This window comes from Conger conger, chromosome 10 (genome assembly GCF_963514075.1).
Source record: "Conger conger chromosome 10, fConCon1.1, whole genome shotgun sequence".
Taxonomy (NCBI): domain Eukaryota; kingdom Metazoa; phylum Chordata; class Actinopteri; order Anguilliformes; family Congridae; genus Conger; species Conger conger.
The window spans coordinates 14,214,571-14,241,949 of NC_083769.1; the positions used below are offsets into that span (position 1 = coordinate 14,214,571).

Here is a 27,379-nt window from a genome sequence, read left to right on the forward strand (position 1 = left end):
GGAGACCAATCACAGTGTTCCTGCTACAGACTCACTGATCTGAACCAATCACAGTGCTCCTGCTACAGACTCACTGATCTGAACCAATCACAGAGCTCCTGCTACAGACTCACTGAGCTGAACCAATAACAGAGCTCCTGCTACAGACTCACAGAGCAGAACCAATCAAAATGCTGCTGCTAGAGACTCACTGATTTGAACCAATCACAGTGCTCCTGCTACAGAGACTCACTGATCTGAACCAATCACAGTGCTCCTCCCATTTTCTCTCACATACGAACCGCACAGCTGACACAGGAGAGGACAGAAAGCACGCCCTCTCCGCTGAGCATGTGATATCACAGCTGCTTCTCTTCGCACCGCAGACACGTGAGAAAAAGACGCTTCATGCACAGCTTCAGAGCACCGGCACCTTTCTACCAGCAGGGGTCGCTATTACACACAGATCCTGAATCCTCCCTAAGCCTGCGACAATATTTCCACCATTTATGTGTCACCCTGCTGGACCATCCATCGGGCCTGGTCCTAGCAGTGCTTGAACAGACACCCAGTCACCCAGGAGCTAAACATTTCAAGATATAATGTGTCATCCTCAGTTTTTCTGGAAGAAAATGGTGGTATACAGTTTTGCAAAGTGAGATAAAAATCAGTAATTGGCTTACTCAAGACAAACAGTGGATTGGTTTCTTGAATGTGTGGGCGGGTCATGGTGATCTTACCTCCAGGAAGTCGTCTAAGCCCAGCTTGGTGAACTCGTATTGCAAGTGGACTCGAAAGTTCATGTCCTCCACCGAATGGACCACAATATTGATGAACTGCATGCAGGCAACCTAGGACACACACACACACACACGCACACACACGCACACACATACACATGTTAAAGATGGTCAAATCTGCATGTCTGTGTTCTGCAGGGCAAAATCCCAGAAGGTGAATTAGCTAAATAAACATACTTAGCGTCAAATGCAATAGGCTTCTCACCATGAAGTCAATGTTTCCATCTTCACAGCGGAAGTACTCCATCAGCTTCTCAAAACGATGCTTCTCCTTGCACACCTGAGAGAGAAAAGAGAAGCATCACACCTGTCATCCCACATCTCTGCCAAGAGGCCACATCTCCGCCATGCCATTAGTCAGGAGGCCACATCTCTGCCATTCCATTGGTCAGGAGGCCAAATCTGTGCCACACCATTGGCCAGGAAGTCACAGGTAAGGAACATTGAGGTAGCTCTGATGTTTTTAACAGATCCACAAAACCTTTACATAGAGGGTATGTCCTGAAACATGAACTGCAGAATACTGTAGCCTCAAATCAGAGCATGTATTAATACAGATGTACATGAGGGAATCACAAAAAATATATACAATAATTATAAAATAAAAAACTATCTCAGCATCTTAATTCAGTTTGTACATATGGATGAGTATAAAAATCTCCTGGTTCGGGGCGGCATTGGCTCAGGAGGTAAGAGCAGTCACCTGGCAGTCGGAGGGTAGCTGGTTCAATTCGAAGTGCAAGAGCAAGACACCTAACCCCCAATTGCTCCTGATGAGCTGGTTGCTGTAATTCATGGCAGCCAATCGCTGTTGGTGTGTGAGTGTGTGTGTGGATGGGTGAATGAGAAGCATTAATTACAGCGTTTTGGATAAAGGCGCTATATAAATATATAAATACCATTTACCATTCGGTTGAATCATCATCATTGACAAAATTCAAGGGTACAAAACTTTGTACGTAACAATAATACAAGATGCGTGAACTGCCAGTCCCAAAGAGCATTGCATTAGAAATCATCCAATCACAGATCTCAATTTTCTGTTGGTCTGCCTTTTTCGTTGAGGTAATGTTAGGTTAGACCAGACAACAAGGATGGTACATAAAAATCTTTGATTCCACAGGTTCTGGCCCAAGCTATCACCAAACTCAAAAACTCAAAAAGCATGATTTCTCCTAAAGAAAGTTTCATAACCCTAACATCAGCGTATCGTAAGGTTTCCTAATCCAAAGGCCTCTTGGGATTCTCTGTTACATATCATTGTGTGGTGGCACAGATGGTGCAGTGGGTAGCATTGCCGCCTCACAGCAAGGAGGTCCTGGGTTCGAATCCCCGTTGGCCAGGGCCTCTCTGTGTGGAGTTTGCATGTTCCCACCGTGTTTGCGTGGGTTTCCTCCGGGTACTCTGGTTTCCTCCCACAATCCAAAGACATGCAGGTTAGGCTGATTGGAGAGTCTAAATTGCCCATAGGTATGAGTGTGTGAGTGAATGGTGTGTGTGCCCTGCGATGGACTGGCGACCTGTCCAGGGTGTATTCCTGCCTTTCGCCCAATGTATGCTGGGATATGCTCCAGCCCCCCGGTGACCATGTTCAGGATAAGCGGGTTAAGATAATGGATGGATGGATGGATATTATTGTGTATTGTGGGTACCGCCTGGATTTAAATCTACGATCTGGAGAATATGCGTGAAGGACTTCACTGCAAGTCCTGTCCCTGCCCACATCTGGACTGTGTCTGGAGGGTTGCCAGGTTCAGTGGCTCTAAACTGAAAGGGGGAGTCAGTCACGAACCCCCACATTCAACTCAAATTAGCCCAATTACAGCAGGTCATGGGAAGCTGAACGAGAGAATCTAAACAGTAAACACTCTCTCTCTCACACACACACACACACTTGCACTTGTAAGTCGCTTTGGATTAAAAGCGTCTGCCAAATGACTAAAATGTAAAATGCAAATGTAAACTACACACCACTCCACAACAATGGTCGACCATCTGGCTGTTTTTACCTCCTCCTTAATTGGCCGGGGAGCCACACACATGCATACACACACACACATAAACAGATACAAACATAAATATATACACACACACAAATACACACACACATACACACAAACACACACATACAAACACATGTAAACAGATACACACATAAATATATATACATACACACATATAAATACACACACACACAAATAAAGAGAGACACACACACAAACATACACATGCACACACACGCACACAAACATAAATACACACACACACACACATAAATGTACATGTACACACGTATATACAGATGCACACACAAATAGGTTCAAGCAGGTAATCAACTCCCCATTTCCCACAATACCCACCAATTGGCCACCACCAATGTAGCAGCAGAACGAGGCACAGCCAAGACTAGAACCAGCAACTGCCAAAGTGTACAGGCATTATGGGGTGGATATGATCAGGGGCAGGTGCATTATGGGGTGGGTGTGGACAGGGTCAGATGCATTATGGGACAGGTATGATCAGGGCCTGGTGCATTATGGGGTGGGTATGGCCAGGGTCAGTACCTCTTTGAAGTTGTCGAATGCAGAAAGAATGATTTCGTGCCCACCCCGGACCAGGCACACTGCAGCCAGGAGCTCCAGCACCAGAGCCTTCGTCCTAAAAACACACGCACACGTCACAAAAACACACACTTGTCCTTAAAACACACACACACATGTCCTTAAAACACAGATACACACGTCCTAAAGCACATACACACACAAGTCCTTAAAACACATGCATGCACATGTCCTTAAAACACACACACACATCCTTAAAACACATACACGCACACATCCTTAAAACACACACAGACACTTCCTTAAAAGACACACACACGTCCTTAAAACACACACACGCATCCTTAAAACACACACACACGTCCTTAAAACACACACACACACACCCTTAAAACACATACACGCACACGTCCTTAAAACACACACACACACACACCCTTAGAACACATACACGCACACATCCTTAAAACACACACACACAGACATCCTAAAAACACACACATGTCCTAAAAACACACACAAAGGAACCTTCATCCAAAAAACACACACTGGAGGCTTTGTCGTAAAACACACACACACACACACACACACACACACACAGGAGCCAGCAACGGCCATGAGAGAAACACTGCTCAGCATCAGCGTATCGCTTTCAAAAGCGAGGGTAATTAAAGACCATTTACACCCAGAATCTCCAATTACAGACAGTCTGGTACACAAACAGCTTGTTATATATATCTGTGTGTGTGTGTGTGTAGGGTGGGGGTGGGGGGTTCATAAGCAGGCTTGTTTATAAATGTTGCAGGCCTAACACCACTATACTGCGTAGTGGTTAAGTTACATAACTGGGACCCGCAAGGTTGGCAGTTTGATCCCCGGTGTAGCCACAATAAGATCCGCACTTAACCCTCCATTGCTCCAGGGGGGATTATCTCCTGCTTAGTCTAATCAACTGTACATTGCTCTGGATAAGAGCGTCTGCCAAATATCATTAATGTAATGTAATGTAAACGTTTCTTCCAGAGAAAGATGCCGTTTGATTGGCCCAGTCTCTGTGACTGACAGCTCAGGTAGCCATTCGAGGACAGGGCTCTCACCTGGAGTTCTTGTTGTTGAGGCTGAGGGCGATTTCATTCACCGCGTGCGCGTGAGACATCACCTGGTTGAATCCGTACTGGAAAAGACGAGAAAAAAGAAAAACAGCTTACGACACAAAATCATCATTTACAGTAAATTCACTAAAATAATACGTTTACATACCTTAATACTGGAGACAAACACTATGCACTTTGTGCGGGCTCTTATTGAATTTTTTAGGAAAAAATGTAGACATTAGAGATCGCAAAAAGACCGCAGTGATTCTGGAATGACAAGTTCCGCCAACATCCACAGGGGGGAAGCTGTGTGAAAGGTGAACCGTCGCTCCGGTAACGATGTTGGTGAGGGGGGGGGGGGTGTTTACCTGGTAGTTCATGACCGCCCGTAGGCACATGATGCACACGTGCACGTCATCCTTCTGGCTGATGAGCCGGGAGTTCTTGATGGCCTTGCTGTTGGTCATGGTGTTGTAGCTGCGGGAGAAGGCGGGTCAGCGAGAGACTAGCGGGGCAGGGAAGAGCAGTCACGCACACAGGGCCGCTTAAACTCCGTTACCCCCACCGTACGGAACGGCCAGGAAATGAGCCGAGGGATGCACAACCCCGACGAGCCCGCGTTGGACTCAGAAAGGGAAACACGAGAAAATGACGGATCTGTCTTGGGGCTAAAGACGGTTCGCTAAAGACGGCGGACAAAGACAGACTTTAAATAATGTTTTTTCAATACACATTGTCATGCATTTTTGTCATTTGCACGAGCTCTTTTCCTGTATTTCCGAAGCAGGGTCTGAGTTTCTCGTCGCACAGCTCCCGCGGTTTGTAAGCGCTGTGTGTTTTCTCACAGGGTTCTCGCGCTGGCTGTGCCTGCGGCCACCAGGAGGCGCCGCGCGTCTCTGCAGGCCGTTTCTGCCACGTGCAGATGCACACCTGACCCCCCAGGACCGGCGGCGGATCACATCAAGCGCCTGTGTGGTCACTGGTGCATGCTGGGAAACCCCAGTGTCTGTCTGCATGTGTGCGAGAGAGAGAACGAGGGAGAAAAACCATTTCCTGCTCTAGCCGCCAAACTGCGGTGTACACGTCTCAGATCGCTCGACAAAGATGAAAAGCATTTTCATTTTAGCTCATCTTGTGCAGAATCGGAGGCAGACAGACTTCCTGCCACAGACCCTTTCTGTGTTAGCCTGTTTATGAGCTCGACAGCTGCCCCATCGAGAGCCACTTACACCGTTTATGTTCTCACACACTGTGGGCCAGTTTCACAGACACCGACTAAACCTAGTCCAAGACGAAATTCCATTTTGAGTGGAGATTCTCCATATGGAACTCTATTTAGTTCACAACTAAGCTTAAAACTGTGTGTACAGTACTTAAGTATTCAGGTTATGTACCTTGTTGCTCAATGCAATGGGAATATTTTACCCTGAAAGCTGTAGTTTAAAGGCTAGTGGCCTAACCACTAAGCTACACTGGCTACACTGCATGAAAAAAGCCCTGGATAACTTTGCAATAACATCATAACCCGCTCATAACCATAACCACAATTTCATATTAATGTGCTCATAACCATAGGAATATCCATAACCTGTTGCAATATAATCATAACCCACTCATAGCCATAACCATAACCATAACCTGGAATAACCAGATACCCTGCTCATAACTATAACCATAACCATAACCTGCAATAACATCATACCTGCTCAGAACCATAAGCATAACCATAAACTGCAAGAACATCATAACCCGCTCATAACCATAACCACAATTTCATATTAATGTGCTCAAAACCATAGGAATATCCATAACCTGCTGCAATACAATCATAACCCACTCATAGCCGTAACCATAACCATAACCATAACCTGCAATAGCATCATATTCTGCTCATAACCATAAGTATAACAATAACCTGCAATAACATAATAGCCTGCTCATGATCATAACCATAAGAATAACCATAACCTGCAATAACATCATAACCCTCTCCTAACCATAACCTGCAATAACATATTTACCTGCTCATAACCATGAACATAACCTGGAATTACATCATAACCTGCTCATAACCATAACCATAACCTGCACTAACATCATAACCATCTCATAACCATAACCTGCACTAACATCATAACCTTCTCATAACCATAATTTGCACTAACATCATAACCCGCTCATAACTATAACCTGCACTAACATCATAACCATCTCATAACCATCATTTGCACTAACATCATAACCATCTCATAACCATAATTTGCACTAACATCATAACCCGCTCATAACTATAACCTGCAATAAATGTTCAGTGCAAGCAGCAGCACCACAGGGGATGGGGCAAAGCGGACAAGGGGCGGGGCAGAGTGGGTAGGGGGAGGGGCAGGCAGTGTTGGCATGGCAGCGGTACATACCGAAGCACAGACTGGCGGGCAGAGCGGGTCAGCGTGTTGCAGAAGGCCTGGCTGTCACTCAGGGGCAGATCCTCCATAGACCTGCTCCAGGACCTGGTCCTCTCCAAATACCCCTCCTCCCCTTTCTCCAATCCCTCAAAATCCAACCTGCAGTCCCAGCCCAGACACACACGCACATAGCCACACACACCCACGCAAACACACACACACATAAATACACACACCCATGCACAGACACAACAGACACACAGACACACACACACAGACACCCACACACATACACATACATAAATACACACACCCACGCACATACACATACATACATACACACATAAATACACACACCCATGCACAGACACACACACACACACATAAATACACACACCCATGCATAGACACACACACACACACATAAATACACACACCCATGCACAGACACACCACACACACACATACACATACACATACACATACACACATACATACACACATACATACATAAATACACACACCCATACACACACACATACATACACACACACAAACACACACATACACACACACACACACACACACAGAGCCGCACAAACAGGGGAAGGGGATTGGTTAAGAAACACAGCATAGCAAAAAGGGGCAGGGTCCCATGTGCCAATCACAGCAGAGGCTGGCTAATCACCACAGAGATGCGACACAGGTTTAGCACAACACAGTCCAGCAGAGCATCGACACAACATGGCCACAGCACTGTGCAGTCTATGACAGCACAGCGCAGCAAAAAAGAAATAAAAAAGAAAACCTTTATTTGCAACAGACAGGGCGGGTGCATTTGCTTTACCCAGCGCAAATGTTGCAGAAATCCAGCACCACTCACACAGAGGCCACAGATCTACACACACGGCACTTCCTCAGGAGCTCCCCCTCTGCCCCCCGTAGACTTACACATCGGCTAACGGTCACGGTGCAGTCACCGTCCAGACCAACTGTAAGCATGAGCTAACGGACCGTCAATCAGGAAATTCAACGGGGCTCTCCGGCCCAAAAGCTGGGTCGCCAGTCCCAGACGTGCCGGGGCGTGGCTGTTTCCACAGAGACGCAGGCACTCACATGACGGCACACTGCGCGAAGGACAGGTACTCCACCAGGATGTCCAGACCTCGGTTCTCATCGTTCAGGAACTCCCGAACCCACCTGGGAGAGAAGCAGTGTGTGTGAGTGTCACACACACACACACACACAAACACCACGGCAAAGCCAGGAGAGTTACACCCCCACCCAACCCCACGGAGCTGTCAATCAACCCATAACTCATGAAAATGATGGAGACACCAGAAAACAGGCTGGTAACTTTTAACAGTCTCTCATAACTTTCTCCGCTGGTAACAAAACCCCTATGAAGTACACCACAAACTTCCTTTTCTGCTGTGTAGTAAATCTTGGGATACAATTTCAAAAATATATATATATTTTTTACAATCAACTGATATGGAACACGTTGCTTGGAGAAAGAAGTTGTGTAATTGTTTGCTCATGAGAAGCTATGATTGTTTAATTTTTCCTTTATGGGCATAATTTCAAACCACTTCCTAGGTTCAGTCACTTTTTCTGCAGTGGGTGTGACTCTACACTGTTAGACATGTTTCTGGAAACCAAACACAATAACAGTAGAGCATTACTCAAATCTGCCATTGAGAAGCATTCAATATCCTCATACATTCAATATTCTCATACATTCATTATCCTCATTCATTCAATATTCTCATACATTCATTATCTTCATACATTCAATATTCTCATATATTCAATATTCTCATACATTCATTATCCTCATACATCCAATATTCTCATACATTCAATATTCTCATACATTCAATATTCTCATGGTATTTAGTGAATCAGCAAAAACAAAATCAAACAAAATCTCATCTGAAAAGAACGAAGCATCAAATCCAAAAAAAGATCAAAAGAGCTAAAACAATATCAAACCACAGAGATCCAATCCACTCAATGCAGATTTACGACTTAATTACTGTGAGACGACAAAACTTCACAGACATAACCTCAAAAACAGATCCACCAGTCATCCAAAATAGAGGTATATAGACAAAAAATCTGTATCTCAAAATATTAGAATATTACATAAGACCAATAAAAAAAAGGATTTATAATACAGAAATGTTGACTGACTGAGAAGTATGTTCATCTATGCACTTTTTGAATTAAATTACGGAAAAAACAAGCAAGATATTTCCACGATATTCACATTTTTTGAGATGCACCTGTAATTACGTATTTGATCCAGGTTTGGAATCCATTGGACGCGGCCATTACTGAGGAAGAGCTAACGGCATTTTAACCCTAAAGACCTGGCAATATTTTAACCCAAAAGACCTGACTGTATTTTAACCCTAAAGACCTGACAGTATTTTAACCCTAAAGACCTGGCAATACTTTAACCCTAAAGACCTGACGGTATTTTAACCTTAAAGACCTGACGGTATTTTCAATGAGGTACACACCCATATAAAATTGGAAGGATATGGCCTTACTCCAGCTTGTTTGGTTGCTCTCACAGACATAACAGGATTAAAACAGCACCTCTACAGTCCCAATTAACAAAGGGAGGGAAAGAGGGAGAGAGAGGGAAGGAGAGAGAGCAGGAGATGTAGGAGAATAAATGTGTTTGGAGTTTAAAATTGTATGTGTGCAGTTATATACATATTTGTATTGCTGTGGTGATATTTATTGGTGGTGATGTCTACGTGTTTTCTACGTGTGACTGTCAGGGCGATTAGATCCCATATTTTAGGCCTTTTTTCGTGTGTCCTGACTTATTGAGAGAAAATATGTTATATAATATATTTCACAGTGGGGTTTCCTGCTAATACTAATTACTAAGGGGATTTGTTAGTCATTGAGTGAACAATCTCAAAGCAGTCATAGTAGTTGCTCATTATTGTATGCACACAGGAATCTGCTCACTCATCTGTGCATGTATGTCTGCGCACCGACATGTGTGTGAGAGTGTGAGTATATGAGTGAGCGAGTCAGTGAGTGAGTGAATTAATATGTGAGTGTGTCAGTGAGTGAGTGAGTGAATTAATATGTGAGTGTGTGAGTGAGTGAGTGTGTGTGTGTGAGTGTGTGAGTGAGAGTGTGTGAGTGAGTGTGTGTGTGTGAGTGAGTGTGAGCGTGTGTGAGTGTGAGTGTGTGTGTGTGTGTGAGTGAGTGAGTGAGAGTGTATGAGTGAGTGAGTGAGTGAGAGTGTGTGAGTGTGCGAGTGTGTGTGTGTGAGTGTGTGGGTGTGTGAGTGAGTGAGTGTGAGTGTGTGTGTGAGTGAGTGTGAGCGTGTGTGAGTGAGTGTGTGAGTGAGTGTGTGTGAGTGTGTGAGTGTGTGTGTGTGTGTGAGAGTGTGAGTGAGTGAGAGTGTGTGTGTGAGTGAGTGAGAGTGTGTGTGAGTGAGTGAGTGTGTGTGAGTGTGTGTGTGAGTGTGTGAGTGTTTGTGTGAGTGAGTGTGTGTGTGAGTGAGCGTGTGTGAGTGTGTGAGTGTGTGAGTGAGTGTGTGTTTTGCTGTTGTGTTGGGCAGTCAGTCTTCCTGTCCCAGTGGTGAACACAGCACAGCTTCCCCCCTCTGGGCCTGGGCACAGGAGGGCGTGTCTCTCACAGCCCAAAACCAAACAATACAGCCCATTTCCCCCTGCTGCTCTCATCCTGGGCAGGGCCTGCTCTCTCCCTCTCTCCCTATTTGCTCTCTCTTTCCTGCCTCTATCTTTTCCGGGCCAGGAAGCATTGTGTTTTGTTTGTATCCCAGTCAGTAAGGTAATCCTGTTAGTGTTGTTTTATAATTCGGTTGACTCTAATTTTCTCTGGAGTAAGGGCACAGCCCGAAGGCTGCTTGCTGTTAGGGGATGTTAGTGTTGTGAGTTTCAGTTTGCAGAAGGGGATTTGTTTCTGGATCTCTTCATTACTGAATAAATGAATCCAGATTTCAATGCCCTTTTTTGGAAAAAAAATATATATATGTATGAAGTCCTTCACTGATATAGAATGCAATAGTCGAATAAAGCCACTGCTGATTACTGAACTGATTTTTAGACCTAGGTAGGTCACTAATAGGATACCCGGTATTATAATTATATATATATTATAATTATAATTGTTGGTGTCTTATGCCACTTTCCATGCTTCCCTGACATTTCTGTTTTGACCATGTTTACTGTCAGGGCCCAGTTCTGGAAGTAATGCTTCAGTAGCAGTGACAGAACCTGACCATTTGCTTATGGCAAGAACTTAACTCCTGTGTCACTGAGCCCAGGAGCAGCAGAGTGAACCAACAATGGCTATCCATTACATGCACACTGATATTATGATATTATGTTGAATAAGAGAAAATCCCAAATAGGATACGAGTCATGGGAACAGCACATTCTGAATAAATACTCTTTTTTTCTGAGTATGGCATATACCAACATTACTGGAGGACCATTCGCGCATGCATTTTTGTTTCATTTAAACTTAATTTAAACGTATTCATGCACAAGCTTATTCAGAATACCTGTCTCAATCAGGTTCTCATGCCAGTTTGCGAGGCGTATGGCCAGAGGATGTTGTTTTCATTCAGCACTGCCGTTACTAAGCTACCCACTGCGTTTTAATACCAGCCAGACAGCTAGCAGCTTGAAGGGCTCAAGGATGGAACAAAACAAAAACATTTTTTGATGTTGGGAGAAATGGTTCTACCTGAAAAAAAGTTGAAAGGTACAAAAAAGATCTTATGGGATGTAATGTTACCAGGCCATTTCATGTTTAATTGGACGATGCGCAGGTGCATGTAAATGGAAATTCATTCATTAATTTCTCAATATTGTCTTATTCGGAATACTAACTAGAATACTGTGTGCATGTAAAAACCTAGTCAGTGTCCAGCCAATTCATCAATATAAATGTGTTGGACACAAACTGCAGCCCTATTTGAATCCACTACCCTTGTGGAAGTCATTTGTCATCTCCTGCAAAACATTGTTTAGTATAACATTAGTTTTCTTTGCCTTGGTTTACATGTTTGTTTATTATCGTGTAAACGTGACCAGTCGTGTGGCGTTTTGGTCGTGCAGGAACCAGAGGGAGGGAACTGAGGAGAGACGGTGTAGGGAAAAAGAGAGAGAAGGAATGAGAGCAGAGAATAACAGAAAGAAGGAGGGAGGAAGACGGAGATATAAATTACGCACAGAAATGACACCACTTCACTTGAGGCCGCAGCAGCTGTGAACACACCCTTAATGACACACACCCAATAAATACAACAAAATACTCCAATTAAATCCTGTACATCCTGTACAATGAGAATGTTACCACTGACAATAGCCATCAACAAAGAGGGATAACTTTCTGGATGCTTCAAAAGCCAAAGCGCTAAACTGTGGTCACGGCTCTCTCGGGATGACACACCGTGTTTAAGTAAATGAAGCAACAATGCTGACAGGCTGAAATGAAACTGTTCAGTCAGGGTGAGGGGTCAGCTCAAGGATCAGCTCGCAGGTTACCCGATGTGATTGGTCGATAGGGTTAGGGGTTTTCCTTTCCCCCGATGTGATTGGTCTGCTGGGTTAGGGTTTTTATTTGACCCAATGTGATTGGTCCGCAGGGTGAGGGGTTTTATTTTACCCAATGTAATTGGTCCTTAGCGAAATCTCCAGCTCCCGCAGGACTTTGGTTGACTCCTGGACCCGGCGGCGAAATTTCTAAATAAAAAATAAAAATAAAAAAACAACAACACAGAGATCAAGAAGTTTGAGGGCGACAACACAGTGAACACAGTGAACACAGTGAACACAGTGAACACACACAGGTCACAAGGCCACAGGTAACGCTACTCGGCTGTGTCGCTTCATCGACAATAAACGAGGGGCCTCGTTTAAACTGATATCAAAATGGAAAGCGGAAATATTGGAACACACCCTCACCTTACGAGTGACACCTTGGTCCAGGTAGCCCCGCAGTTTGTGAATGTAGGTGTGGGGCGGGTTCTTCACCTGAAACCGCTCCTAAAAACACAGAGACAGGGTCTGAAACACCGAAACAGGAACGGTCTCCGCGATATAACCGCATGTCGGCGCTGAGGCCGGTACCTGGTCACAGATGAGCTCCCACTTCTTCTCGTTGTCGTACTGGCGTAGGAGACGGGCTTTGTCCGGGGGGAGATTCATGGAGTTCTGAGAGAGAGAGAGACCACCCCCAATAAACGTAAACATATACACTCACCGAGCACTTCATTAGGAACACTTTACTTTATTACACTTACTTATTCATGCGATCAGCCAATTGTGTGGCAGAAGTGCAATGCAGACAATCATGTAGATACAGGTCAGGAGTTTCAGTCAATGTTCACATCAACCATCAGAATGGGGAAAAAATTCGATCTAAGTGACTTTGACCGAGGAATTAATGATTGTTGGTGGCAGACAGGGTGGTATCTCAGAAACTGCTGATCTCCTGGGATTTTCACGCACACTAGTCTCTAGAGTTTGCAAAGAATGGTGCAAAAACACAAATAAATCCAGTGAGCAGCAGTTCTGCACACAGAAATGCCTTGTTAATGAGAGGTCAGTGGAGAATGGTCAAAGCTGATAGGAAGGTGACAGTAACGCAAATAACCACACATTACAATAGTGGTATGCAGAAGAGCATCTCTGAAAACAGAACCCATCATAACTCTAAGTCGATAGGCTACAGCAGTAGAAGTCTAAAAAAAAAGTTGAATAAATACCTAATAAAGTGGTCGGTGAGTGTACATTCAATTGATTTATTTATTTGTTGTTATTATTGTTATTTGTACTGTAATTGGTATATATGTTTTTACATTCATCATCACTATTATTATGTTAATAGTATTATAGTCATTAATTCATTAATTTGGCATATTATTTATATGTATGTTTTGGCAATAATTCCATTTGTATTTCATGCCAATAAAGCAATTTTAATTTTAATTTCAGAGAGAGAGAGTAAAACAGGAGCGGAGACAGGAAAAAAAAGATTTCTAAAAATGTCCTATGAGGAGAAGGATAAACAATCCACACTGCAAAACAGTATATTTCAGCCAGCCATAACCTGAGAGACACTGAGTGAACATCTACTCCTGACATCCTCTCCTAACTTGCCTTGATCTATCATTAACACTGTTATTGTTATTGTGCTATTGTTTTGGTTTTTGAGAATATTATCATTATTGTTTTAGTACACATATGTTTTTTTAAATTGACTGCTGGATGCTTTGGCAACATACAGTATGTATGTCCTGCGAATAAAGCAACATTCATTTGAATTTGAGACAGAGAGAAATAGAACGAGAGAGAGAGAGAGACTTGAGAAAGCATTGTGTTTCTGACCCTCCTGCTGGTGTGTTGGGTCCTTGACCCCACAAGCCTTCACTTCCTGCCCCAGAAGGCATTTGTGACCTCACTTCCTGTTATAAGATATCACCATTTTCTGCTTCCACTGCCTAACAAATCACAGCACGGATTGTTCCATAAATCCGGCTGACGGGGGTGGACCTATTGTGCCACTGCAGGCTGCCACAGAATGAGTAAAGCAGGGGTCAGGAGTTCAGCAGTTTGTGTAAATAAAAAACATACTTTAAAACAAATCAAGCAGCTTAACACAGTATCTGTCAGGTCTGATGTACACATGTAACAGAGCCGAAAAACAGTGAAAGAAAGAATAGTCCTATGTTAGACAATATAAACTGAAGTGAGCCAACAGCACCAAGAGGCTTCTTCAGTCTGTTCTGAGCATGAAGATGGTGAAGCACATGGGTTTGAGTGATGCCTTCTGAACACGCTGAGTCACAGCGCCATGTTACTGAAGGAATGAGAGGGAGAGAGAGAGAGAGGGAGAGGGAGGGAGGGAGAGAGGGAGAGGGAGGGAGAGGGAGAGAGAGGGAGATGGGAGAGAGGGAGGGAAAAAGAGAGAAACAAACAGAGAGGGAGGGAGAGAAAGAGAAAGAGAGGGAGATGGGGAGAGAGAGGGAGAGAAAGAGAGAGAAAGAAACAGAGAGAGAGGGAGGGAACGAGGGAAAGAGAGAGTGGGGGAGAGGGAGAGAACTAGGCTCCCTTCCCTTCTCACAGAAACGGGGAGCATCATACTCTGACTGGGCAGAATAACCGCACCAGATTCCTATCGCTTACATCAGACTATTTTAAAGCTCATCATCACTGTCCTACTGGAGATAGAGCCACAGTCCGGAGAACTGCACCAAACAAACACACTTACACACAGGTACACTACACACACACACACACACACACACACAAACACACTTACACACAGGTACACTACACACACACACAAACACATTTACACACAGGTACACTACACACACACAGAAATGCAGACACCCAAGCACGAGGGCTGCAACTAACAAGTATTTTGTTATCGATTAATCTGTCGATTTATTATTATTATTATTCTTTTATTATTATTACTTGTTTTTTTTTTTATTATTATTATTATTATTATTATTATTATTATTATTATTATTATTATTTTATTATTATTTGTTTTTATTATTATTATTATTTTTTTTTTTTTTTTTTTTTTGATTAGTCGATTAATCTAAACGATTAATTTGCTTGGGGTAATTTATAACTTGCAGATGAAAATCTATTGACATGTTTTTTAAGTATTTTAATGTATTGACTCATTATAGCTACTTTATTCTCTTGAAATAATAGAACACCCACCAGTTACTATGACATTGTTTATCATTGTATACAATTTATCTATGCCTGGAGCTACATGCAGTGTGCACATGGCTACTTGTTCATTAGGCTACGTGTTTCAAAGCACCATATTATTGGGTTTTTGCTTAAATAATTCCCACACTTTGGATTCTCTGTTTTTTTGGATGAACTCTCCTGCACTCTCAGCTGGATTTGCCGCCTCCATGTTCAAAACAATATGACGCGTCGATTAAGAATATCCAAATCGACGATATCCAAATTTCAGGTTCGACGTCATCGACGACGTCGACTAATCGTTGCAGCCCTACCAATCACACATGCAGACACACATACACATACAAACTTCTGAGTCATGAAAACGAAACTACCCAGAAAAGATTTTGTAGAGGATAAGGCTGCTATATATAAAGTAACACACACCAGACAGCACATAAAGTGTATGTAAGTACTAAATTAGCCCCGTAACACTGCATAAGCAATAATAACCACTCATGACTACTGACTGTCACAAGCTGTTCAAACAAGACACCACCATCTCATTCTGATGTAATTCATGTTACAGATAAAGATTGCACATTCTATTGCGATCAGCTGGATGACATGATTAAAACTCTTCATGCTGTCCTTATGAAGGCTTGGTGTCACGGTGGTTGAGAGCTGTCACACAAAGGTGTGACTCAGGTTATCAGTAGATAAAGTTAACATGCGAAATCTCAAAGCCATTGACTGGGTGGCAGGAGAAATGAAAGTCACAGTGGAACTTTTAACGCCACTCAACTCGTGAATCATTGCTCAGTCAAAAGACTTCCTTTACCACCTGACTGGTTCACAAGCGCTTGCTCACGACCTTAGCGGCGTCAAAGTACACCAGTGTCTATCATTTTCCCGTGAGCTCACTTCCTTAGCAACTGTTTGGCGACAGGTCCGCCTCCTTGGCTTCCTCCCCTCCTGATTTGTCACTTTATTGTCTTCATTAATGCTGGCGGCATGAATTAATACAAGTCCTGGGCTGGCATAAGTTCACTTACACTTAGTACTTTACTGATGTTGCTCTAATACTCTCAGGTCTGGGAAATGTAGTTTGCCTGGTCGGGCACTGTCACTCACATACCTCGAAGTGGATGAACTTAGTGTATGTTCCGTCTCCCTCTGGGCAGGTGTGTGTGTGCTTGTGTGTGTGTTTGCGTGTGAATGTGCGTGTGCATTTGTGTGTGTTTGTGTGTGCGTTTGTGTGTGAATGTGCGTGTGCATATGTGTGTGTGTGTATGTGTGTGCGTTTTTCTGTGTGTGCGAATGTGTTTGGCGTGTATGCTTTCATATGTTTGTGCGCGTAGTGTGTGTGTGTGTGTTTATGTTTCTGTAAAATGTGCATGTTCAGTACTGGTTTGGGAGGTACTTCTTGACATTTAAAACTGCAATCAAATGATTGTTTATCACTGAAAATTAAAATATATTATTTAACCACCACTTCAGAAATGAAAACAAAACAGTCCCTGCCGAAGATCTCCCGACCCCCACCCCGCCCAGGACTGAAGCAGGAACTCTTACATTAGCCTTATTTTGACAGGACTCAACTTCCAAAGCCCACACAGCAGGGAAAAACAGAGACTAGGCAATTCCAGATGTCCGGAATTTCCAAAGGAATGCGCCTGTTTAGAGAGCTTAGATTTACCCATAAACTTTCTCTTTCTTCCTCCTACCTCTTCGACCCTCTCCCTATCTTCTCCCCCTCTCCTCGGTCACTCTTCCTCCTTCCCTCTCTCCCTCACTCCCTCTCTCCACCTCCCTCTGCTGTTCTCTCTCTTTTAGTCTCAGGGAGATCATATCTGTCTGTTCTAGGTCTGCAGGCCACATGGTCTGTAGCCTCTCTCTCCCTCATAACAGTCTTGTGTCACTTGGAGGAATAAATAACTTGATATCATCTTCATAAGCACTATGTTAGCACTGAACTGCACCTTCATAAGCACTACATTAGCACTGAATAGCACCTTCATAAGCAATACATTAGAACGGAATAACACCTTCATAACCACTGCATAAGGCATTACATTACATTTACATTTTACATTTTAGTCATTTGGCAGACGCTTTTAATCCAAAGCGACTTACAAGTGCATAGGTTCTACCACAAGTCAAAGCATCACATCCAGAACTAGAAAAATACACCTGGACACTTATAATCAGCTGACATGCTTTCCGGTTGGGCTGTGTCACCATTTAATTCACATCACATTCAATTTTAATAAGTTATAATAATGTCCCTGAATGAATATGAGTAAAAACTATTACAATTGGCACAAAAATTTATGATCACTTACATAGGGCTTATGTAGTTCTTCACAAGACCCTTAATAGAAAGTTCTATGAAAGATTGTGAAGACATTATATAATATTAAAATGATCCTCCCCTGGAGCAATGCCGGGGTAATGTCCTTGCTCAAGGGCCCAACGGCTGTGTGGATCTTATTGTGGCTACCAGTGTGTTGTGTCGAACCAGCGAGTCCCAGTCATGTACCTTAACCACTACGCTACAGACCGCCTACAGTCTCTGATGGTACCTGGAGGGCATGCACTTCTATATCTGGAGGACTGATTTGGGAGTTTGGTGCGTGTCTGGAGAGGCATACCAGAAAACACAGTGAAAAAAAAGTCTGTCTCACATTTTCCAGGGTGCACTAGCTGTCACATGAATCATATTTATTGAGAAACACCCAGAGGAACCACACTTTACACCTTTTCAAAACCAGACAGAGCAATGTCCAGGGACCCCACAGTCAAACCCCGTTGTGATGAGCACCTCAAGCATCCAACGGGAGTCTCCGCAGGATACAAGCCCCGCCCACCGTGTAATCAGGTGACAATGAGAGTTGCGGTCATATGACCCAATGCATTCAGTCATGTGACCCACGGCATGCAGTCATGTGTCTCTGAGGCTTCCGCGGAACAGGAAGTTGAGCTCACCGTACGGCCGAATGCCCAATCGGAAAACCCCCTTTTTCCATGAGTTCACAGTGAGTTCACCAGGCGAAAACACCACCCTGGGCCACAGTAATGCAACTCTCAACTGTGTGCAGTTACCTTCACCGCTACATACAAGATTCTCACCACTGCTAGCAAGCGCAAAAAAATGAATCAATCTCTCATCGTACCGTACCCCGACACACAGCCTATCCAAAGTAAAGGCACTTACTCCAAACACGCAGGACTTCCCAGAGATTGCCCTGTGATGTGGCACAACAGAAGATTAGGCAGCAGGAAGATCCAGGATCAATCACGGATGACCAGGGGGGAAGAAGAACAACAGCCCCCAGAAGCAGGGTTGTACCATTAAGCTAAACCAAGAAGACCACAGTCCACACACAGCGTGCTCACACAGACTTTGTAATGGCCTTTGAATGATCAGAAAGCTCCCAGCCCATAAGAGAGAAACCCAAAGCCCAGCGGATAGATGTCTGCAGGCAGAGTGTCCAGGACCCCACGATGCTGATATAGCACAGGGGAAGCCTGTAGCCTAGTCGCTAAGTTGCTTGACTGGGTACCCAGAAGATTAGCGGTTCAAGCCCCAGCGTGACCACAATAAGATCAGTGCAGCTGTCGGGCCTTTGAGCAAGGCTCTTAACCCCACATTGCCCCAGGGGAGCTAGGTCAAATCAACTGTAAGTCGCTTGACAAAACACCATCACAGCACCGTCGATGAAGAGCAAACAGCACACCCCCTCCTGTCCTGCTCACGCTATGAAACGAGTGGACAGTGAGGCCTAGAGAAAGGCAGACCAGCTCATTGAGCAGGGCTTCATTTGACAATGAACGTGTATTTGAAATACACGTGCGGGGGGAAAAAAAAGTTAAAACGAGAGACGTTGTTTTCGGAGAAGCTTGACGGTTGGAACTAGAACCGCTGAACAGACATGTATCCTTCCGCCCTTACCTGACCTTCAGAAGGTGTGCGGATCACTGCGCTCAACCAGCGGTTGACGGAAGGATACATGCGTTCCAACCGCCAAACTTCTCCGGAAACAACGTCTTGTTTTATACACCAACATCAACGATCCGAAAATGTTGGTGTATTCCTTTAAGCGGTTTCATGGTTTAGTTCAACATTCAAGCCCTGCATGTGCCTTCCATGTAGCTGAAGCCCCGAACTTCACTCGATTTCTGGGGAAGTAAAGCTAGCACACGCACTCTGCAGCACTGTCTGTCCCATAACTGTCCCTGTCTGTAAAAGACCTCTGACCTGTCTGTAAATGACCTCTGACCCCTGCAATATGCCATGTCTGTATCTTCACACTTTAATATACCGCTGGGAGAAACCCAAAACTACAATGAGCATATTCTCGGACCACGCCACAGCAGTGTCGCTATAAAGGGAGTGTGTGTATGTGTGTGTGTGTGTGTGGGTGTGGACTGTAAAAAGGAAAGGGCCTTGAAAGGCGGGTGAGGGGGGTGTAGACAGGGGAATCGTGTTTGAAGACACAGAGTCAGTAATGTCAGTCTGGTGTTACATTTCAGGATATAAGGTGGGGAGGGCAGTTCTACAGCATTCAGCCTGTAAACGGGTGGGTGTCGGGGGGGTGGGGGCAGAGTGAGAGAGCGAGAGACAGGAGAATGACCCCCTCCCCCGCATACTCAGCACTTCTTATTACACCACATCCCAACTTAAGCTCTACTTAGAAAACAAACTAAGCAGAGTCAGAAACTCGGAAAATAAACACCTTCAGAGTGAGCCTAGGAGGGGCTCTGAAGACTCACTGTTTCATAACAGCACTGTAAAACCCCATTGAAATGTTACCACCAATACACGCCAGTCACAAAAATGTGCTTAACTGCAGCTAAAGACCAGTGAATATCCGAAAGATACACTTCATAAACTTTAGATAACAGCAAAAGAGAAACGTTTCTGTGTTCACAGCAGTGTAACAGACCGGTGGATTTACCAGTGTAATGGTCACACTTTCAGAAATAAAGGTATGTTCCTAAAAAGAAAAGCTTGTCACTGGGGTGGTACCACGGCAGCAATATACAATATAATTCATTTGTACCTCGTACTCTTGGACCTTTTACACATCTGTACCAAAAGAGATCATTACTCAGGGTACATTTGGAAAATACCTGGTGTAGATAGTGAGTATACATTGAGGACTGAACTCTGACAGGACCGAGTGGCAAAATTCTGGCAGCCATCTTGTTTTTATGCGTTTTAGGGCCGCCTTTCTAATCGGCTTCATTTAAATTTACCCAGCTGTCCTCTGCCGCATCAACATAACCAGTGAAGACAAACAAAATAACCATACAATAAAATATATTTATTACGGAGACAAAGATTACTACAGACATAACATGAAAGCAAGACTCAACATATTTATGTTTTTTTTTTGTTGATAAAGCTTGGCTATCCAGATTCTGAAAACGTGTCAGAGAGCAGTATTGTTACGTGATCATATTCTTCTCATAATTTCTGTTGTTTTCTTTTTATTTCTCAGCAACAATGTTCATGAAATTTCTACATGATAACTTTTGCATTTCACAGAACATGCCTTTTAGCCCAGTGCCCTGTTGTCTTTAACTTAATCTACTGTTAAAGGAGCACTGTCACGCTTGTTTCAGTTGAGTTTATTTAGATTAAATGCTTAAGTAATCTGTGTCGGTATTAAAAAAATCAGCGTCAGTGTAGCTGTTTCCTACATATGAGGCAAAACTTCTAAGGGCCTGGATGTGTCTGGCTTCAATCTCCAGTCTGTGTTTCCCAGAAGGTAACGGGCACTCAAACTCCACCCTTGAACGCAGAGACTAGGTTAAGGACAGCCACCCCCATCCAGGCGATCACAAATAATCCCAACTGAAACCAGCCTGACAGTGCTCCTTTAAGCCCCAGTCTCACTCAGAACACCAAACGTGTCCGTTTTTAAAGGTAGGCTGGGATCACCCCTTTCATGTCCCACACTCACTGTTATAAAGGTCCATCGCAGTCATTAAACTGCTCCACAGCCCCCCCCCCCCCCCCCCCGTTGATGTCATGTACACACAGTGACTCACTGAGTGACTGACCAATGGGAGCGGTTCTGCCACCGCTCGGGGGGACGCCCATGAGGTCAGCCTGTGTGTGACAGGGCTGTGGAGGCCATTCAGCCTCTGAAAGCTGAGACACCACCGATTAGAGCCGCCTTTCCCTTTAGCTCCCTCTTCTCTGAAAAGCAGAGGATGAGGGTGGGAACCTGAGCTGGCATCGCCATGGGAACAGAGGGCATGCCATTCCATGGTCACCGTGCTGGTGGACACATGCTTACAGGTGTCCATTGGCTGGTCTGTGAGCACTCAGTGAGCACTTTATTAGATATTTATTAGACTTATTTTTTAGATGGTAGCCTATCCACTTAGAGGTTTGACGCATTGTGTGTTCAGAGATGCTCTTCTACATACCACTGTTGCAATGTGTGGTTATTTACATTACTGTCACCTTCCTGTAAGCTTTGACCAGTCTGGCCATTCTCCTCTGACATCTCTCATTAACATGGCGTTTCTGCCTGCAGAACTGCTGCTCACTGGATTTTTGTAGGTTTTCCCACCATTCTCTGCAAACTCTACAGACAGTTATGTGTGAAAATCCCAGGAGAACACCAGTTTCTCAAACCACCCTGTCTGGCAGCAACAATCACTCCAAGGTCAAAGTCACGTCTTCCCCATGCTTACATTTGGTCTAAAAAACAACTGAACATCTTGACCATGTCTGCATGCATTTAGTTGCTGCCACACGATTTGCATTGAGCTGGTGTACAGGTCTACCTAAAATTGCTCAGTGAGCGTGTGTATGTATGTATAACTAGGAGGTGTGAGTGTGTATGTATGTTTCAGTGTGTGTACGTGCGTGTATGATGAGTGTATGGGGTGTGTGCCTGTATGTGTGTGTGTGTGTGAGGTGTGAGGTGTGTATTCTCAGGTAGACTGTGAGAAAGCTCTGCCCTCCTTTCTCTTCTGAGACACACAATCCCCTGGGCCTTACAGCGTAACCCGAACTGGCCAATCACAACAAAGCACCTGAACTGGCCAATCACAACAAAGCACCTGAACTGGCCAATCACAACAAAGCAAACAGCACAATGAGCCCACTGCCATCAGAACAGAAGAGGGAGGGTGCAAAGAAGAGATGGAGAGAGAGAGAGGAGAGAGAGAGACAGAGCAGAGGAGAGCGATGGAGAGGAAGAGAAAGAGAAGGAGGGAGGGGAGGGGAGGGTGGCAAGAGAAAGAGTGGAGAAGGGGGTTGGAGAATTGGCACCTCAAAACCGACATCACCAAACACAACCCTTTCATACAGCGTGGAACAGCACCCGGCACAAAAGCACCACTGCCCCAGGGTCCAGTTCACTCCATTACACAACAACACAGTTGCATTGTCACTGGCAACAATCAGAGGCTTTATTCTGAGTCACAGGCAGGCTCCTCAGCGCCACACAGACGGGTCGCCAGCGACCAGCGCTGTCAGACCACCTCATCTCGCAGCAGCCAGAACTTGGGTTTTTTTAAAACTTTTTGAGCGTAAAGTACCGCTGGCAACGAGCCGGCACCATGTCGGTTTGCATAATCGCAGCGCAGGGAAAACGAAAGTAAAATGTGTGAAATTCCCCGTCAGGCCGCGCCACGTGCACGAGGCCGCTGTGCCGCTGCAGCCACGTCATTTTCCAGAGTGCCCCACGCTCACGGGAAAGGCCTCCATTCACCCAGAACTCCTCACCACCTCACAACGTATCAGCAATATATACTAATTACATATTACTATGTACAGTACAGTACTACTATATATAACTGCTACTATACACTAGTATATAACTAAATTACTATATACACTTAATGACCACTTTATCAAGTATTTGTCAGACTTATTTTTTGGACTTATTGGTATTCTGCTCCTGTAGCCCATCCATGTTGTGTGGCCAGAGCTGAAATGGAATCAGAGCTGAAATGACAGTAAAATCACAGCTGAAATTGACAGTAGGGTCAGAGCTGAAATGACAGTAAAATCACAGCTGAAATGGACAGTAGAATCACAGCTGAAATATGATCAGAGCTGAAATGGACAGTAGAATCAGAGCTGAAATAGGATCAGAGCTGAAATGGACAGTAGAATCAGAGCTGAAATAGGATCAGAGCTGAAATGGACAGTAGAATCAGAGCTGAAATAGGATCAGAGCTGAAATGGACAGTAGGGTCAGAGCTGAAATAGGATCAGTAGGGTCAGAACTGAAATGGACAGTAGGATCACAGCGGAAATCATCCCATTTTTTTAACGGTTAACCGGTTAACTGATACTGCTTATGGCATTCAATTCCCTGGGGGGTTTGCATTTAAAACCCCCTGAAATGTAACAAATTACTGTAGCTTGTCGATTGCTAGTTTAGAATGTAAACCGCAATAATACGCCTGGTGGTGAACATACATTTGTTTTAAACTGAGCTTACCATTTCAGCTTCAGAAAAAAATATTGGTTATCGGATAGCGAATTTTTTGTAACCGTTTACAAATCAGTTTCGGTTAACTGTTTAAACATTTAACTGTTCACACCCCTACTACAGGATTGAGCAAGCGATGTGTTTTTCAAAACTAATCGGTATGTAATGTTTTTTCTCGGTAGCATTTCACTGAAGAACTGCCAGAGATAGTACTTATTGTGCTAAAACAACTATTCAATGTACCGCCATGTCGCACAGCCCTAACACGCACACACACACACGCATACACACACACACACAAACACACACACACACACACGCACACACACACACACACACGCATACACACACACAAAAAAACACACACACGCACACACACACACACACGCATACATATATACACTCTCACACACACACACACATACACACACACACATATACACTCTCACACACACACAAATACACTCTCTCACACAGACACACACTGTCTGCTGGCAGTTGGATGGGAGGCATTATGAAAGGTGGGCTTTCATAATGCCCACCTTAATTAGGCCGTCTACTCTTCTGAGTGGTGATTATTGAATCAAGGTGTATTCTTGCTCTGGCCTGAAAGTGTGACATTGCAGATGTTCTGCTCTGTTACATTTGTTGTGACAGCGCTGGGTCACACACACTACTGCAGCGCTGGGTCACATGGATTACTGCAGCGCTGGGTCACATGGATTACTGCAGCGCTGGGTCACACACACTACTGCAGCGCTGGGTCACACACATTACTGCAGCGCTGGGTCACATGGATTACTGCAGCGCTGGGTCACACACACTACTGCAGCGCTGGGTCACACACATTACTGCAGCGCCATGCACAATATCCTCGTCACTGCCTCCTCCTGCTCAGGATGGACACAAACAGGAAGTGGCCTATACCTGCAGCTCTGATTCTGGACACAAACAGGAAGTGGCCTACACTTGCAGCTCTGATTCTGGACACAAACAGGAAGTGGCCTACACTTGCAGCTCTGATTCTGGACACAAACAGGAAGTGGCCTACACTTGCAGCTCTGATTCTGGACACAAACAGGAAGTGGCCTACACTTGCAGCTCTGATTCTGGACACAAACAGGAAGTGGCCTACACTTGCAGCTCTGATTCTGGATACAAACAGGAAGTGGCCTATACCTGCAGCTCTGATTCTGGACACAAACAGGAAGTGGCCTACACTTGCAGCTCTGATTCTGGACACAAACAGGAAGTGGCCTACACTTGCAGCTCTGATTCTGGACACAAACAGGAAGTGGCCTACACTTGCAGCTCTGATTCTGGACACAAACAGGAAGTGGCCTACACTTGCAGCTCTGATTCTGGACACAAACAGGAAGTGGCCTACACTTGCAGCTCTGATTCTGGATACAAACAGGAAGTGGCCTACACCTGCAGCTCTGATTCTGGACACAAACAGGAAGTGGCCTACACCTGCAGCTCTGATTCTGGACACAAACAGGAAGTGGCCTACACCTGTAGCTCTGATTCTGGACACAAACAGGAAGTGGCCTACACCTGCAGCTCTGATTCTGGACACAAACAGGAAGTGGCCTACACCTGCAGCTCTGATTCTGGACACAAACAGGAAGTGGCCTACACCTGCAGCTCTGATTCCAGCACGGTAGGCTGTAGAGTCAGAGCGCCGTGAGGTGGGAGGGGATTCTGGGCATTTGTCCACATGGCTTTGCAGGAAAGTCTGAAAGACTGCAGGAATGCACTGCACTCAGTCACACGTCAGTTAGCAAGCTGGGTCATTATTCATGTTTTTACAGTCTGGGACTGGGATAGCCCCGGTCTTAAAATAAACCAGAAAGGAGAAGTGGAACCCCAGGATAGAGAGAATGAGAGTGAAAGGAGGGGAGGGAGGGAGAGGGTCAGAGGAAGGTGTGCATTGAGGCCCACAAGCCCACCTTTCATAATGCCTCCCATCCAACTGCCAGCAGACAGTGTGTGTGTGTGTGAGAGTGTATGTGTGTGTGTGTGGGAGTGTATATGTGTGTGTGTGTGTGTGTGTGTGTATGTGTGAGAGTGTTTATGTGTATGCGTGTGCGTGTGTGTGTGTGTGTTTGTGTGTGTGTGTGTATGCGTGTGTGTGTGCGTGTTAGGGCTGTGCGACATGGCGGTACATTGAATAGTTGTTTTAGCACAATAAGTACTATCTCTGGCAGTTCTTCAGTGAAATGCTACCGAGAAAAAACATTACATACCGATTCGTTTTGAAAAACACATCGCTTGCTCAATCCTGTAGTAGGGGTGTGAACAGTTAAATGTTTAAACAGTTAACCGAAACTGATTTGTAAACGGTTACAAAAAATTGCTATCCGATAACCAATATTTTTTTCTGAAGCTGGAATGGTAAGCTCAATTTAAAACAAATGTATGTTCACCACCAGGCGTATTATTGCGGTTTACATTCTAAACTAGCAATCGACAAGCTACAGTAATTTGTTACATTTCAGGGGGTTTTAAATGCAAACCCCACAGGGAATTGAATGCCATAAACAGTATCGGTTAACCGGTTAACCGTTAAAAAAATGGGATGATTTGTCTCACCCCTACCTTGCAGTCATGTCATCTACCACATGGAAACAGCATGGTCTGTTGCTGTCATATCAATATTGAAAATATATTTTCTTCCCCCAGAAGCATTTCACTTGGGCTCAGAAAATTGGAGGTGTGGTATCGCATCAGGTATAATTAAATAAGAAAGGACTGAAAGAAATGCATCACAGCATGCCAGAGATGGTTGTTACTGCTATGGCTATACTGCCCAGTCCTAGTGTATGTGTGTGTGTGTGTGTGTGTGTGTGTGTGTGAGTGTGTGTGTGTTTGTTTCTGTGTGTATGTATGTAGAAAGATGGGTTTTCACAGTTTAAATCTGGCATAACCAACAAACAGAATATTATCTCCTTTGTGCTGGCAACCCTGAGAGCAGGGAAACAGAGAGACAGATAGAGAGAGGGAGGAGAGAGAGAGCGAGAGAAAAAGAGGAGAGAAGAGAGATATTCCCAACCCAGCTGAATGCAAAGTAGTTGATTTAATTTCCTCTCCTGAGCGTGACTGTTGGCTGCACTGCTGGGATCTGAGGTCAGTCTCGTGGTCAGACTGGGGTCACTCCGAAATGCTGTCTGGACAAACTGCTCATAAAGTGGGTCAGTCATTTCTGCATGTGAATGCTGAATCAGCCACGTCTCTCACTCTTTCTGTGTGCTGAATCAGCCACGTCTCTCACTCTTTCTGTGTGCTGAATCAACCATGTCTCTTACGCTTTCTGTGTGCTGAATCAACCATGTCTCTCACTTTCTGTGTG

At 44.5% G+C, this 27,379-nt stretch overlaps 1 protein-coding gene across 2 annotated transcripts in view; it reads right to left on the bottom strand.

Annotated features, from left to right (window-relative positions):
* Window positions 1–27,379, bottom strand: part of fmnl3 (formin-like 3) — a 50,088-nt gene that overhangs the window by 15,029 nt on the left and 7,680 nt on the right. For both annotated transcript variants that reach the window (XM_061256626.1, XM_061256624.1), the window contains exons 2-11: window positions 12,974–13,057; window positions 12,809–12,889; window positions 12,510–12,586; window positions 7,953–8,036; window positions 6,849–6,995; window positions 4,803–4,911; window positions 4,438–4,514; window positions 3,344–3,437; window positions 985–1,059; window positions 720–830 (exon numbers count right to left, since the gene is read on the bottom strand). In XM_061256626.1, the coding sequence (XP_061112610.1) occupies window positions 720–830; window positions 985–1,059; window positions 3,344–3,437; window positions 4,438–4,514; window positions 4,803–4,911; window positions 6,849–6,995; window positions 7,953–8,036; window positions 12,510–12,586; window positions 12,809–12,889; window positions 12,974–13,057 (939 nt within the window). The remainder of the gene's footprint in view (window positions 1–719; window positions 831–984; window positions 1,060–3,343; window positions 3,438–4,437; window positions 4,515–4,802; window positions 4,912–6,848; window positions 6,996–7,952; window positions 8,037–12,509; window positions 12,587–12,808; window positions 12,890–12,973; window positions 13,058–27,379) is intronic.